The sequence below is a fragment of the Atractosteus spatula genome, chromosome 17 (assembly GCF_055471065.1).
Source record: "Atractosteus spatula isolate fAtrSpa1 chromosome 17, fAtrSpa1.hap1, whole genome shotgun sequence".
NCBI lineage: Eukaryota > Metazoa > Chordata > Actinopteri > Semionotiformes > Lepisosteidae > Atractosteus > Atractosteus spatula.
In genome coordinates, this window is record NC_142722.1 from 10,418,389 (window position 1) to 10,435,384 (window position 16,996).

The 16,996-nt window shown below is 42.4% G+C and overlaps 1 protein-coding gene across 3 annotated transcripts in view; it reads right to left on the bottom strand.

Annotated features, from left to right (window-relative positions):
• Positions 1-440: 440 nt before the first annotated feature.
• The window catches only part of kdm2bb (lysine (K)-specific demethylase 2Bb), a 79,685-nt gene continuing 63,129 nt past the window's right edge, over positions 441-16,996 (bottom strand). For all 3 annotated transcript variants that reach the window (XM_088935336.1, XM_088935334.1, XM_088935335.1), the window contains 7 exons: positions 13,678-13,764; positions 11,210-11,497; positions 6,843-7,765; positions 6,133-6,296; positions 4,676-4,837; positions 3,661-3,879; positions 441-2,696 (listed from right to left, as the gene is read on the bottom strand). In XM_088935336.1, the coding sequence (XP_088791462.1) occupies positions 2,515-2,696; positions 3,661-3,879; positions 4,676-4,837; positions 6,133-6,296; positions 6,843-7,765; positions 11,210-11,497; positions 13,678-13,764 (2,025 nt within the window). In that variant the 3' untranslated portion in view covers positions 441-2,514. The remainder of the gene's footprint in view (positions 2,697-3,660; positions 3,880-4,675; positions 4,838-6,132; positions 6,297-6,842; positions 7,766-11,209; positions 11,498-13,677; positions 13,765-16,996) is intronic.

A 16,996-nucleotide genomic window follows, 5' to 3' on the forward strand; every position in this document is an offset into this window, starting at 1 on the left:
GTGTTTGAATACAGACACTTGTAACATTTATAGATCTGCATCCTTTGGTTGCACAGTAAACAAAATCCTCAAATTAGATTTTTAAAAAAGCACCTTCACTTTCCCCTGTGGGCAGCTGGAAATGGACACATTCCCTCTCCCCCTTCCCACTAAGAGGGTCTGCATTTGAGACGTCTGCTCTTAAACCCCTCTGCCACTTTTTCAGATCGGTCTAGGAAGCGAACTCTGGCTGCTTATCAGATCGTGGCGATGAAACCCCAAAAGCAGGAGGGATTTAATAAGGCCCACATTCCACCACACAACCCCCGTGTTAAAATGTGTTTGATGCTAAAAAAAAAGTACTGACCTGGACAGAATTCATTATAGACCGCCAGATTTACACATGGTAGTTCATCTGTTTTGTTTTTTGTTTTTTCAAAGGAAAAAAAAAGTATGAGACATAAGGAAAAACACAGTTTATTTTTTTTCCGGTATTTCAAATTCGTTCATAGGGAAGTGCTTTTAAAAAATAAAATCTATACATATATCTTCCTGCACATCTGAAATGTGATCTGTAATAACTGATAACAACAATATGGCATTTTAAATTCCATTCTTGGTCTGAACTTTTTCCCCCCAAAACGTTTGCTATCCAAAGCAGAAAGCTGGCTTGCCTGCGTCTTCACTGAACTTCAGTCTACCCATTATCCTCATTGCACCCACGCAAAACCTTGGAACGTATAAATGGCAACTTTTTTTTTAATTTTACATACATTGCTGCCCTCAGTAAACCAAGTTTTAACAGGCGTCCTAATTTATATTACTCTTAAACATACATTAGTTCCCTGCTCAAACATCTGAGGTGCATCAGTACACTCATATAGGTGTAAGTGTACTGCATATATACACCTCATATAAATACACACCCCTAGAAGCATTGGTATGGTTTGATATCAACTTTACTTGTACAGTATTTATCAAAAAGGAAGCAAATACTATTTGGTAAAGTGGTAATGGCATACTGTACAGGTAACTGTCCCGATCCGTGTTTTCAATTTTCATTTTTAAATGAACTTTTTTTTTAAAAAAGGCAATTATGCTTGGTGTATATAAAATGACGTGATTAAGTAAAAAACCCCTAAGAAATCATCTAGGAGTACGAAACCATATACTCAACCTGCTATAATTAGATGGCTCCAACTCTTGCCTGCAAGGCACAAGACTTTTAATCTGAGGAAAAAATACTGTAAGTGGATAATGATGCAAAAACATGAAATATATAGAAAAGGTACCACAGAAACAGCTGGCAGCAAGATGGTGTTCTCCTTAGTCTGACAGGGTCTAGTTACTTTAAATTATGTATGTTGCATATCTGTGTAAGCACGGTTGTAAGAATTCAGAACTCACAATTTAAACGAACTAAATTCCTTAAAAGATTCTGGGATCCTTTCTCTGCTTTAGAAAGGTCAAGTCCTAGTGCTTAGTTCATATTAAACAGTCACAATTTCAGGCATTTGCTAAAATTTACAGCTCAAGCATGTTATAGGTACATAATGGTCTCTTAGAATAGGGTGTCTATACAAAACAGCCCTCCAACCCTCCCGATATAAATAGTTGATGAACCTTGGAAAAAATAGCTATATTTATTCAAGTCAAACAGTGCAAATTGTTTTCCTAGATTTCCCAGGTATAAAGACAATGAAATAGACATTGATACATAGGCATCTGAAAGTACCTCTGAACTGGTATGTCTGAATACCTATGTCAGATAAAACACCACAGCATAAATTAATATATTAACACCTCGATCTGGACAAGCTATTTTAAGCATAAATCTGAAGTACAGGTTAAAGTCAGCCAAAGAAAAATGCAGATTGAAAACTGTCAATTAAAATGATACACCAGGGTGCATTCAATACTGCATATATAGAGAGCTTCAAACACTTTCTCATACAAAAATATTTCTGAATAATGCATGAGGTTTGTATTGTAACAAAACAACATTGTTAATAAACAAGGTAAAAAAAAATGACTGCACTGAGTGTGGTCCTTTCATATTCCTTAAACACAATGTGACTTTTTTTTTTTACAAGTTTACAACTTAAATGTTAATTCTTAACAGTACAAAAAAAAAAACCAACATGCTTTTATTGACATTCGCTCCACAAAGCCAAGTTTTGCCCAGATTCTGTACAAGTTGAAAAATCCCATTTTCAGAAAAAAAAATTCAAGGTTTAACAGGACAATGGTATGAGCCTGATTCCTTCAGTATCTGGGGCTGGGGGAAGCAATATCCAGAACGAGACCTAAACATGATCTCCAATCCTCTGTATCTAAATCATTTTAATGTTTCTGCACCTGTTGTCTGTTGGTCTGTTTTTCTTTTTTTTTTTCTCCAGTGTTGTTGATTATCCCCATTATGTGAAAAAAATCCCAAGTTAAAAACAACCAAGTCTGAGAAACCACATGTTGCTGTTCCATTTGAAAGGAGGGCAGTTTGTTACTTATATCTTGTGTGTTAATGTCCAGTATTAACTAGCTCAGTTTCTGAAGCAGTTTTTCCTCTACAAGTCCAAACTGTACGCTTACAGACATCTCTGCTATGAACTGTTCACAGCCTTCCTTGGTCACTTGTTTGCAGTACCGCAAGTCAATGTGACAGATGTTCCCACATCGTTTGAAGTAGGTCAGGCACTGGTCAGTAACCCTATTGCAAACTGCAGGGAAGGAAAAATTAAAGCTAAGTGTGAAACAGAAAAAGAGTAACTACAATTCACGATCTGTATTTTTATTGTCACTCAACATTAACCATGCAGTGCTACATGCATGAGGAATTATCAAATGCAGCATGTATATAAAGCACTTTTCAATCAACCTGAGGTATATAAATACAAAGACTGAAGAATTTGCTTTCAAGTTTAAATAGCGTAGGCAGAGATGAAAATTACTGGGTATTTATTAGTATGCACCTGAATACATGAGCCCTACATTGTTTGGTGAGCTGATGGTTTTTCCAAAAAAAAAAAACAACAAGAAAAAACATTTAAGTTTCCACAGGATTATCATATATATGTATATATAGTTTAGGGAGTTGAAAAGATCACATTAATCAAAGAATAGAAAACACAATACAGTAAATGGATTTTAAGTGTAAGTGTGCGGCCTTTCTGGACTTCCAAAATCATGTCAGGTGACTACGGACTCAGATTATCCTAAAAAAACAAATCCCAGTTTAATTAACCCAGTAATGCCCAATTTAGAAGACTATGATCTTATAATATAGTTTAGCTCAGGTCCCAAAGCTAAGTTTCATGTTTTGACACCACTGAACTAAAACAACTATGTATGACATGGACTGGATGATGTGCAAACCTAATATCCTAGAGGTATTGCTAACATTAGAAATATGGCACTCACAAAACCTGGGCATTAATGGGTTAATCGGACAAGCTCTGAATTTTTACACAGACTATGACAAGATCTCATCCCCCACATACATAGACAAACAATGAAAAAAACAAAAAAAAACAGAAAAGCAGCAAAAACTGATTATCTGTGTACCAGTAATTCAGTTCTGCACATCCTGAGTCAAAATGCAACAGTACGATGATGAATTACAGTTTGTGTTTCAGTGAAGGTATGTTTGTGTTAATGCACTGACTGGAATTCTCCGTTTCCTACCTGACAGATTAATTTCTGTTAGGGAATCCCGAGTTGTCGTTCCCACTGCGGTTAAAATGTTAATGGACTGGTCAGTTATGTGGTTACAGTAACTGAGGTCCAGTCTGGAAAGCAAAGGCATGTGTCTGATTATAAGACGAAGGGAGGCGTCAGTAATATCCAGTCCCGCCAGACGTAAGTCTACAACATTCCGCAGTTTACTCCGATTGTCTATTTGACCTGTACATAGAAATAGAAAAGGGAAAGTCAGAAACCGGGGACGTGTAACTCCTTTGTCTTAACTAGCTTTTAAAAGAACAGTGGCCTGGGTGTCGGCTGAAATAAAGAAGGAGTTAGAAATGATCCTGATACAGTGTCAACGCGTAGGAAAGCACATGTGATTTCTCATTTCCCTGGGCAACCGAACAGCACAGGAGCAGCTTAAAAAACACAGAAAAAACATGTGGTCAAATTTCAAAGCTGGCACAAGCTGTAGGACAGCCCAGGGTCTTCAGATATGCAAGAGGATGAGGAAAATTCACCAACTGTTTAACTGGTCTTATTTAGACCTGACATTTATTCCTGTACCATGAAATACCTTTGGTGCAATGCAATGGGTTAAAAACCCAATGCAACACTGGATCTTCTTTAATCAATTAATTTATGAACTATGAATTTGTACAAAATGAAGGTCTTGTCTAGGCAATTCACTCATCGTTTATTGGATGTCCCTCATGGAAGAGGATAATTATCTCCCCTGATCCCGAAGGAGATCGATAAGAGCAATTCTTGTCCAATTATAGTTACCTGAAATATCCATGCACACCCAAGAATCTGTCAGAAAACAAAATTCTCAGGAGACTCCAGGCACGTTATCCTACTCTCATCCAGAAGAGGTCACTGTCTTGCATAACAATCATTACCACTGACAAGACGCAAGCAGTCAAGCCTGACAATTCACAAGACTCCTCCCACGCGCACACCACCTCTAAAGAATGAAATGTGCTTTCAGGATATGGTTTTTATCTGAAGCTACCTGGTCTGTTGTCAGTTGGTGGTGACAAGAGGTCCCTCATCTGGGCATCTTTCAGTCCCTCCACCCACTGGACATCCAGAGTCCGCAGCAGGGGGCAGCTGGAGGTACAAAGTGCAGAGACGGCCACCCAAGAGCACCCAGACAGGAGCAGGACCCTGAGACCTGCAGACCGAGGACAGAAAACCACACACCTTCTTAAGAATTCCAAATTGCATTTACGCAGCAAATTCTCATCCTCATGAATCCCAAAGCTCTTCTTATACATGAAAGAGGACCCATTTCATCCCCATGGAAATGCAGCGCCCACCTGTAATGTCATAATGTGCTGGCAGCTCCGTTACACAGCAGATCACAAAGGCGAGAGAAATCAATTCAGTTGAATGTAGGGCAAACATTACAGAGCCCCTACTGTGTAAGCCCATTGGAGAAGTTATCCAGGATACCAGGGTTTTTAATGCTTCTTCTCCTACTAACAGTACCATGAGATCTTTAAAGATTAAAGTCAGAACCTTGGATTAATGTCTCATCCTGAAAATGGAATATTGTTAGGTAGCTCAGATTCTGTCTCTCTCACATATTTGAAATATTGCACAAGAAATAATACCTAACTATTGCAATGTGAGCTACAAAAATCACTTTGTTGCAATGCAGGATAACACTGCAACAGTAGTGCTGGGCCTTATAGAAGACTTACTTCAAACATAGCAGTGGGTTCTTTACTTAGTTTAACAATTCATCCAAATGATGGCACCCCCCAGAGACACAGATTAACTGACAAGGGCATCTAGTCATGGCCCATTTTTTGGAAATGGTTCCTAGCAAGCAATTTGGCTGTTTTCCTCTGAGCTCTAAAAGCTCCAGTAAATTATGGCAAATCCCAGTGTAAAGGGTGCTTATTAAGTTTGTCGGTCTAATCAAATGACTATACCGTGAAAAGTGTGCCTTTGAGCACTCAAATATGGCAAACAAGCTTATAAACGAGGGCATGAGGAGCGCATTCCCATTGGACAACATACAGATCACTCATGGCTATGAGACCACCAGCGGCTGCTCCGGTCCCTTTTCAGACATGCTGGTCTGTACCATAGGTGGGGTATATTCATGAGGAAGTGCTGTTTTCTGAAAACATTTTTTGGAGCAACTGTCCATTTTTCCAAGTTTTTTTTTTTGTCCAATGACACCTGAACATTAATGAAACATATCCTAATTCTGTTATTTCTTCACCGGTACTACGGCAGTGCAGAAGAGGGAATATTAATTTTACAGATGTTTCAGCCTTTTTATGTTTTTTGGAGGCTCTGCGTTTCTCTTAAGAGTACACTTCCTTAAAAACAAAGTTTCTCTCCCCTTTTCATTCAACAGTCACTGCTAATTTTGACTGTTACACAAATAGCTTGTGTTGTTCAACAGAATTACCACAGGGCAGCGCAAGCTCCCAGCCTTTTAATACCTCTTACCTGGTAATCTGTTGATGAGCCAACTTAATTGCTTCTTTGAAATGTTTGTCCAGCTCAAGTCCAGGGACACCGGCTGCCTTCGTATAATGCCACTGAGCATGAGGGGGGTGATTGATTTGCAGCGATTTAGGTCAATTTTAGTCCACAGTCTCTTATCACAGCACCTAGACAAACCGCAAAAAGACATTTTTTTGTCAAGAAATCACAGAAAATCATTTTACCATTTGCTATGCCCAAAGGCAGACAGTGTCTTCGGCCACAGTCATTCTGTGCTGGCCTTAAAAAGGAGACATCACTGTCCATCATTAACAGGTAACTTCCACAGATTCCCAGTAATACCAGTCTTGTGGGGCCTCATTTAATTGATCCTACATGACAAGAGGCATCCTGGCCAAAAGTGAGGGGCATGCTATGACAACCCAAATTCAAAGTGTCTTGAAGCACAATAAGACGCAGAAGAACAGGACAAAAGAAAACACACCTTTTTACTTTTTACGTTGGCAGAACTGTTCATATGCGGCGCAAATCACTTGCTGCAGCGCTTCTCCAGAGTTTAAAAAAAAACTCTGGCAAAAGAAGTCGTTGACGCACTACGACACACACGCCCAAGCTCTTATTGGATTTTCCTGACATCCCCTAGTGTTTTTCGTTCAAGCCAGAGAAGGCGCCAGCGGGGCAGTAAGAGCCACTCTCTCGCGAGAGGAACCTACCATCTGTTCCAGGTCTTGCAGACGCGCATGCAGACGCACAGCTCCTTGTGCGTGAGGTACCCGAACACGGCCATCCACACCTCCCGGCGCATTACGTGGGACTCCCCGTCGTCCAGGGGCAGGCAGTCCGGCGGCGGGCTGATGGGGGGCGGCCGGATCACGTGGCGCTCCATCTGCATGCCCTTCGGAGGCGAGCGGGATGGCGGGGGGCGGCCGGAGACCGGCGTCCTGGGGGGGCTCCGGTTGAAGCCGAGGGGGGACAGCTGCTGCTGCTGCTGCGCCGGTTGCTGCTGGTGATGGTGGTGATGGTGGTAGCGCAGCTCTCGGGGCGTCCAGTTCATCTCCCTGCTCTTGTGGTGGAGCCTCTCGCTCCCCAGCTCGCCGCCGTTATTGAGAGTCCGTTTGGGCTCCTCGTTCTCGCTCTCGGGCTCCGACTTGAGGGGCTGGCAGTTCTCGTTGGCCAGGCAGTCCTCCGTTTTCTGGATCTCCTGGTTGAGCTCCTTGCTGAGCTCCTTGCTCAGCTCCTTGTTGGGCAGCCGGCGTTTCCGCCGGGCCCTCAGCCGGCCCTTCTCTTGGGGCTCGCTGCCCCCCTCGCTGCTGGGCCCGGCCTGGGGAGAGCTGGAGCGCGACTGGTCGCTCTCCCGCGCCGGGGTCTTCTGGGGGACGGCCAGCAGGTCCTCCCCTCCGTCCTCGCAGCCGGCCTCCTCCTCGGTTTCCTCCCTCTCTCCCTCGGGCCCTGCCGCCGCCGCTGCCGCAACCGCCGCCTCCTCCTCCACCTCCCTCTCCTGCTCCGCCTCCCTCTCCTCGGCCTCCTTCTCTTCTCCCTCCTGATCCTCCTCTTCCTCCTCCTCCAACTCCTCGTCCTGCTCGGTCTTGATCTGCAGCAGCGGCTTGGCGTCGTCTGGCGTCTTCCAGGACTTCCTCTGTGTGGAGGAGAGAAGGACTGAGTGACTGGCAGCAAGAAACCCAGCTGCCTGGTCAGTTTGGGAGCCACCCCAGAGGTGTCCTGATCACAGTCCTTACTGGTAATCCTACTGGAGACTCCTGACTATAAAGGAACCTCTCACAGTCTTAGGTGAGACTATCTGATAGAAGTACTGAAATCCTGAGAAGTACAGACAAAGTAGCTCAGAGGATTACTTTACAAGTAACAGTGAAACTACCACCCAAGGACATGAATGGAACCTAAGAAGGAATGAATTTAGGACTAAAAATAAGAAGTGTTTCTTTATAGAAAAGGTTGTGGAGATCCACAACAAATTACGAGACATGACCAGACCTGATAGCTGAATCCAAGAGACTCAAACGTGAATCAAACATGGCTGGACACAATACTGGGATCAACAGGGTACTGGCAACCTAAGGAAGATCATGGGCAGGTATCCCTTCATTTTTGCTATGTTCACCATTACGTCTCCTGGTAAATCTACCAAACACATATTTGCACTTTCTAATAACATCAATAGAAATCTGTTTTTAAGGGCAAATCTGTAAAAACATAAATATTGTTAATGTACAAGTTGAAGAACATCAGTGTGCAAAGATTCTGAGAAGAAATTATAAACAGGGCATTGTGAGAGGGCACTGACTCCAGACAAAAATCTCCCTTTTGTTACTGTCCTCTTATAGGAATTAAAAAGTCGTATCAAACAAAGGAGAGATTCTAGACCTAACAAATCGACAAAACACAGCTAAACCTCAAAACCCAAAACCATCACCATTCAGTTACTCCAGAGAGCTGCAGACATACTGCTGGCTGGCATTCATTGTCATTCTAACAACTGCGACCCCTCCCCAACCCACAGAAACCAAGGGCAGTTTATTATGGCTCACTCATGGTGAATGTGCAACATTGCTGAAGGACTCTTCCGACACACAGGAGGAGGCCTGAGGAGGTAAAATCGAGCGCTACGGGTTACGTGCAGATCATTCCATCTCCGATATCAAATCAATATAACTTGCAACCTGGAATCTGCAGAGAGCTATTGACTGGTCAGCAATGTGCACAGGAAGCACATTATTGACATTGGGAATCTTTTTGTGCAAACACTGGGACAGCGAAACACGATTGATTAGCATATCAGGAATTCCTACAGCACAAGGAAACAGATATCAAATACTCAAGACAAAGATAAAGAGAATGTGCTATTTCATCTTGCTATACGGCAAATACCCGTATCAACAGTTTAATGTATTTTTCATTACAATTTCTCAGTTAATTTTCTGCATTGCTATCTTACATTGAAGATGTATATGGGAACACATCTTGCATTAAAACGAAGGAAACAATGTTTCGCCTGTGGAGCCTTCTTGAAGGCTCCACTGGCGAAACATTGTTGTGTTTTCTTTCTTCTCTTTTCAGCATGGAATAAACCTATTACTTGTTCCTTTGCAGCCTACGCATGCTGACGCAGCTACCCACCTGAACTACTTCCATTAAAACGGCTAACCAGCCTTCTACAACGCTCTGAATTACTGTCAGTGCTTTACTAGAACATTGCCATCAGCTGTGCTCACCACCAAGACTGGGATCAAGAACAGTGACATTCAGCTTTCATCTGGATAGCCAGCACTCTGACCTTCTTTCTGCTCTGATAAAAATACTCTAATTCCTGCACTGGGCTTGCAAAGAAATGCCACAGCAATCGGATTCTTAGCATCAAACAGCTATTCAGAGGGTCTTCAAACTGGACCGTGTTTATTTCACTCCCATGTGAGGGCCTGTAAACCTCCAAATTTCCAGTGTGACACTACTGACAGCTCTCAAGTCACAAGGGAGGAATCTCACAGTGAACTATAATGCAATACAAAAACAAAAACAATCACGCTTCACAGATCAAGACAACTGTCCGTTTGGATTTTGAGATCCCAAGATCAACAATTCAAAGCTGACTAGACCCTCAAATAATATTTTGGAAAGCAAAAATAAAAAAGAAGTACAAATGACATATGGAAAAGTTATCAAAAAAGCCTTGTTATTGGAGAAACAGTGAATTTAATATGTATTAAAACGTGCTCAAACATTTTTTTTTGCAGTTGGGAAAATTACTTTTTAGTCTCATTCTTCACAAAAACAATGTTTACAAAACTACTAGAGACCAATCAAAATAATTTTCCCAGTGTGATATACCAAAATTGTGTATCTCCTAATAATTGTTTTTGTTATCTTTTTCTATTCGGTTACAGGAACATTGCCATGCAGAGCAGTGCATTTAGAGTGGTTTGAACATCAAAAACTCTCAAATTGAAAACGATTCTCCGGAGAAAAATATTTCAGAGGAATCTACAAACAAGAAAATTCAGTCACACTTTATGTGAATGGAGGTGCATAATGTCTTCATTATCCCTTCATAATTGCTACTTGCGACATTCTAATCAAATTCATAATGCTTTATAGTGAATTGTGCAAATAACCTAATGTGTGAATAAGCAGGCACGGTATTTGTTGTAGCATTGGACTGTACCAAGAGCTCGAAATTATGCTAGAACTAATGTCATGACATCTTGAACACACGTTGGGTCAATTCTGCATGTTGCTGAAACGCATTATGAATTTCATTACAATGTCTTGTGTAGATGTAATGAAGGGATTAAGACATTGTGCAGCGGTTACTGAAATTCTGTCACTTAGCTGTTTATAATCCATAGGAGTTAATTAGAGGAATAAACATCCCCAAAAACAGTGAACACAATGCCTGTCTCCTAGAAGAGTGTTGAGGATTATTAATTCAGTCCCTATGCTTGCAGAAAGTCTTACATCTATAGCTGCTAATGGCTACATCTTCTGGTAAGATTCCCATGGCTGAGGAAATATACAGATAAGGGCATAGATTCGTATTTTGCGTTCAACCATTAAAACGTGAGGGTAGTCTTCTATACAACTGTGAGGAGCAAAAAAAAAACCCTTTCCAGATGAATTTTCACTGACGGACGAAGTTCAGACGGGGCAGAAAAAAGCTGAAAGACCCTTCTCGGTCTGAGGACCAGTCCAATTACCCCATGGTCGTCTCGTTTATTTCAATATATCCCCAACGTATGATAAGCCCCAAACGACGTGTCTCCCGTTTTTTTTAAACCCACGCTTTTCCAAAGCTGTACTGGAGAAATGTGCTAAGGAGAAAAATGAAACCCTTTGGATGGAAACCTAAAGCAAATGCAGAAGCAGCCAGTGGTTACAGTTCGGTGAGGGGGCTGAACGATTTCAGGCCTGGTTCATCAAGCTGCAGCCTTTTACTCTTACAGTATTGATTTTGTGCCCCCACCCCTCCTTAAATTCCTAATCCGCTGGCTTCATGGATTGCGGAGACGTGAATTCCTCCTTCGGGCCCAGCTCCCAGGAACAGACGGCGCAGAGAGGAAGTGCATACCCGTTTCCTGGCGCTGGGCTCGGCCCCTTTGTCGAAGAGTTTCCTCTTCTTCCTCAGTGGCGTCTCCTCCGGCGCGGGCCGCGGCAGGGCGTCCGGGAGCAGGCCCGGCGCCCGTTTCTTCGCCGGCTCCTCCGGCCTGCGCTTGCCGGGATTCTCCTCGCGCTCCGCCTTCCTCTTGGCCGCGGCCGCGGGGTCGGCCTCCTCCTTGACCTCGCGGTTGACGCGCTGCTCCTTCAGCAGGGACCCTGGCAAGTTGGAGGCGTACTTAAACCCTGGTCCTCTTTTTTGCTTGTAGGCCAAAATTTAAGAAAAAAAAGAACACAACAACTTTATACCTTATGCCTATCGGAACAGTGCAGTTAAAAAAATATACATTCTAAAGCGCCAGCTGGGTAAAGGCACTCGCTTGGAGCGCACGTTGAGCCCTCTTCCCCGAGTGCAGACATGCTCCGCCACGGTCCGAGTCCACTGGCTGTTGGGCCAAACCCCCCCCCCCCGAGGTCAGGCTGGGCAGCTGTCAGCTACAGCTGCACCCCTCCTCCGACTGACTCTCCCGATGCTGTGGGCACTGTATGAGCAATGACCGCCGGCTCGGGCGGCACGCGCTTTTGAGGAACAGATGCAGGTTTCTGGCAGGAACACCAGGTGGGGCAGAATCAGCTATACCAAAATGAGAGGGGCAGCACAGGGCAGTGGGTAGTGCCCTGGTCTCATTACAGGAAGGTTATGGGTTTGGCAAACTGCTGCAAACACTGCTGTACTTTTGTGTCAGGTGTGGGGCGGAGCAGTGGCACTGTAGCCAACGATCATCTGCGCCTGTGGCTGGAAGGTGGCTGGCTCAAATCCCTCACCCGCCAGAGGAATCCTACTCCACTGGGCCCCCGAGCAAGGCCCTTAACCCCAGCTGCTCCAGGGGCGCCGTATAAATGGCCAACCTGCGCTCTGACCCCCAAGCTTCTCTCCCTGTCTGTGTCTCTCACGAAGAGCAAGTTGGAGTATGCGAAAAGAAGTTCCTAATGCAAAAAAATTGTATATGGCCAGTAGAGTGATCTTATCTTATCTACTGTCCTCCAATCACTCCAGTCCACCCAGCTGTACACATGGGCTCAAGCTTTGCTGGGGGAGATCCTAAGATGGGTTAATTCCCATCAATAATGTCCCACACAAAGGCTCAGAAGCCCTTTAAAGTGTTTAAAATCTAGTGAATTCTGATCCCCATTGGCTTTTCTATTAAGGATGTTACTTAATATGATTGTAAGCAAACATACAGTAAATGATATATCAGTAATAAAGACCCAAGATTTAATCGATGATGCGTGACTACAGACTCATCTCGCTGCATCTGTAAGCAGGCGGTTATTATTCTTTAACTACACAAAAACTGTCATCCACACATTACCAAATTTCTAAGGAGTAAGGGGAAGAGAAAACGATTGCAAGAAATATTGTTTGATTTCAAGATGAGATAAGAACCCCGTGAATACCATTTAAAACACTTACATGTTTGTTTCCTTGTGTGTTTATATCTCATGGCACAAAACAAATGTTGAATTTAATACTGTTAATTTAAAGCAAACATTAATCAAACAGAAAGCATTTCCTACACATCAAAAGAGAGTCGACTTGCATTAAAAAAGTATTTGACTTGAAACCCGTACAGCACCAGAGGCAGGCTGCAAAAGGTTTCAGATCAATTTCTAGAATTTTTTAAAAATGCACTGGCCATTTTGTTACACCATGCAGTTAATAGTTTGCATAACAAAAAATGTTCTGCAAATTACAAGGAAATGATCAAGCACAAAAAAAGTCTAGAGGGTATTATAAAAGACTTTGCAGCTTGCAATGCATAATGGGAACACATGCTGTAACTACCCAGCCTGTCTTGATATTTGGGGAGTGTGCCTTGTGACCACAGCTGTCATTCATCTTTCCCACAGCAAGAAGCAGAAAACCTAATGCCACAGTGCAGCTCTTTGGAACAGCTTGTCAGATTGAAAAACCAGCCTGGGTTCAATGATGGAAGACATTTTCATAAAATTTTCATAGGATACGTTTTCAGGTATGCAAAAACACAAACAGCATTAGAGATTGGCTCTACTGGTATTTCTTTTCCTTTGCAACACACGTCTCCCAGTGGCCACTGTGAGGAGCCCCGTCAGAGCTCTGAAGAAAGGGCCAGACGCAAACTCTCTAAGCAGGCTAAGTTCATCGCAGCTTTCACAGAATTAGAGAGGAGCAACGGCACTCCAATAGCAAGTCACTATTTTCTCCAAAGAACTCCACGGAAATTTAAAATAACCCCGCCTGAAAAGAACAGAACAGCTTTCGCACCTGGAGAGTTTCATTTACGACAGCTGTGGACGGTAAGGAAACAAAATGGTTCAGCGCTTTTGATCTGTTCACTATTTGCCCATCCATTCGTAGCTTACCCTCAGGAAGAGGGATCCCACACCCTTCTTGATACTTACTTTCCCAGTCTTTCCAGCATGGTTGCATTTGGGACATTCCCAGCAGTTTGGAAGCTCATCGTTCACCAACCCTCCTGCATCTTTGACCTGAGAGGGAGAGACAGTGAGTGATTTGAGTTGCTTTAACTGCACTCAGGGGAGAAAAAAAGCTGAACTGATCTGATCCTGTGTTCTGGCCTGACAGGGAACTGAAAGTAACAACGTAACACAATCTACACTCCCCCTGAAGTCAAATGCAGTTTAACACCTCCCTCCCCAGACTGCCTTACTGAGCAGGCAGCACACCACAGTCCCTGTACTCCGGCTTCTATTAGAGTAACTAACATGCGCCAAGAATGAATCATCACTAAAATTGTTTAGCCAACACCTATATCCACAGCAAATTAAATCAGTGGGCTATAAAGTGTTAGCACAGAACTATGTAATTAACAACATAAAACAACTCAGTTAATTCAATAAAAAAACATAATACAATGACCAAGACACAGTTAATGTATATTTCTATTATACATATATATTGGTAGGGAAATTTAACATCGGTCCTATTTAATTCTTATTGATGTAACACTGTAGACAAAGCAGATCAAAACGTCTAATAGAAAAACCACCTGTTTGGTCTCAAATACCGTATTTTTCTGAAAAAATAAATTTTCGGCCTTGAGCGGAGAAAGTCCTGCATGTGCACCCAACAAGACGGCTTTAAGACTTTTGTCTAGGATATAACCCTCTGTCTAGATATGAAATTTGCTGTTATTTTCTTTGTTCAGAGCACGGTAATCGTGCAGTGGACACTGGACGTAGGCCCGACCTCCCTCCTACAACCTTAGGCAAAAGCTTTTGCTCTCCGCATGATGCCAGGACGTTAAGAGCATGGCATTGGACTGGTGTTCTATATCAATTATTATTCTCAGCTCAAACATTTTATTATTATCCTAGCTTTCAGTTAGGAGAGGGTGGCTGGACATTTCGAGAAGCAACGCACCCCCCCCCCAACTTTAACTGTGTGGTAAAAACACAGCCAATTTATGGAATCTTTTCTAGGATAAAATCTTCTCAAAATAAATCGCCGACAACCTACATTAGTGCTGCAATGAATGCGATTTTGTGTGGGTTTCATTTGGGTTGGGATTTCATATTCTTTAGTTTTAAGTACTAGGGGTTATTCCTTCTATAGTAGGTGTAGGTCCTTCAGCATTTGCACACATTAGGCTGACTGATAAGGGCTCTGTCCCCTTTCAAACACTCCGCAGTAACTCGTTTTTCAGCAATGCAAACGGCACTACACACGTTATTTCTGTCCACTGCAGTTTGTGAAAATGATTGAAGTGTTTAACATATAGAAATATATGTATTACAATATTCAAATATTTTTGCAGCACTTAAATATAAATGCACTCATACATCCTGTGAGAGGGCACCAGCTTCAGAAAGGATGGAGGCCTTATTTGGACCTCCTGCACCCACACAATACATATAAATACACACATCCAATACATACTGATGGAAAAAAGAAACACAACATGTTCTGAAATTAGGATATTCTAGTTATAGCTTATGTACTTTCACAAAAGGCTGTCAATTTGTTTTAAGTCCTCTGACCAGCAATACAGCTTGTGCAGTGAGGCATTGCAACTTGCCAATCACACGAAAGCTTGTTAGGTGCACTTTAACCCAACGAGGTCCAGGTGGAACAATGCCTGATCAGGTCACCTTAGACAGTTTTCTGTGCATTCCATAATGTCTCAAATGTCACCAGAAGCAAGGGAGAGGGCCATTGGCATGCTGCAGGCAGGCATGTCATGTGCCAGCGTTGACAGACACTACGGAGTAAGCTTCTCCACTGTGTCCAGACTGCAGAGAAAGTTTCAGCAGACCGGCAGGACAGATGACCATCCAAGATCCGTCTGCCCTCAAGTGACCACACCACTGCAGGACAGACACATCAGACTGGTCCACCTGAGAGATCGTTTCAGATCTGCCACCCGTACTACTGCTGAAACTGCCAGCAGACACAATGCCCACAGACAGAGGGTGCGATGGACCCGTCAGCAGTGGCATCAGGTCCTCTTCACGGATGAGTCACTCTTCAGCCTGTTCCACGCAGACCAGAGGGCCAGAGTGTGGAGGAGAAGGTGTTGCATTTCTTTTTTCCAATCAAAATATTACTAGTACAAATGACTGGATCACAGCAGTTTAATTTGTAATATTGCATTAGAAGATGCTTTTCTATTAAAACACTGAGTTTTAAATTCTTTAGGTATCGACCCACATTCTAACAACTCGAAAATCGCTGTGATGGCCCAAAGGTACCTATATACTGATTTTATTGCTGCCTTTTAATACACTGGGATATTTGATTCCCTCTTCAAGGTAATCATTGCCCCTGATGTAAAACTGCTTGCTCAATACCAGTTTGCAAATTTGAAAATAAATTAATTAATATATTTAAAATACATATCTGTCATGGAAATGAAAACTGTCATGGAACTGGTCAAATTCATACACACTGCATAATACCCTTGTCAGGCAGATATTTACAAGTTATTATGTGGACTGATTTCAGATTGCATTTCAGTGACTGCTGGAGTGGTGATTGGTAGCTTATTTTGATTAGGATAATGAGAGGCAGAAACAGATTAAGTGATTCCCATTGATAAAAACTAAATTAATACAGAATCTCCAGAGACGATTTAAGTAGTGTCTCTAATTAGTTACATTAAACATTTGCTGCAGTATATATTACCCGTTGTATACAATTCAGTAGTTTCCCAATGTATCTGTGGTCCTTATAGCAACATTCTGTACGGATGGAGCCAACAAAGCAATTTCCCAATTCAATCATATTTACAAGGGAGATTCTGAAACATATTGCAAAAGGCTCAACACTGATGAATATTACCCAGCCTTTATGAATTAGAGCTAATCAACTGTTTTAACCAGCATAAGCACCCTTACAAGTGTTGAAGTCTTGGTCTTACAGGAAGAATAGATAACCCACAAAAGACATCTGAGGTTTGGCAAACAGTACATGCTTGTATTTATAATCTACTCAACAGCCAATTTTTAAACAAGGATTTCTTTCAGTCCCAATGTCAAAACATACCTCTCAGTTCCCAAATTAATTGTGAGTTTAACAACATGAACATTTAAAAATGCAAAAATGTCATCCTTATGTCTTCCACATGATTAGTATTTTCTTAACTAGTGGCAAGAAAAGGGGTCAGTTTAGGCTGTGAGCCTTTTATGTGCTTTTCTAAATTAGGAATGAAAAAAGTGGATGTTTTATTCTACTGTATGGTTACCTTATCTTTTCTTTTCA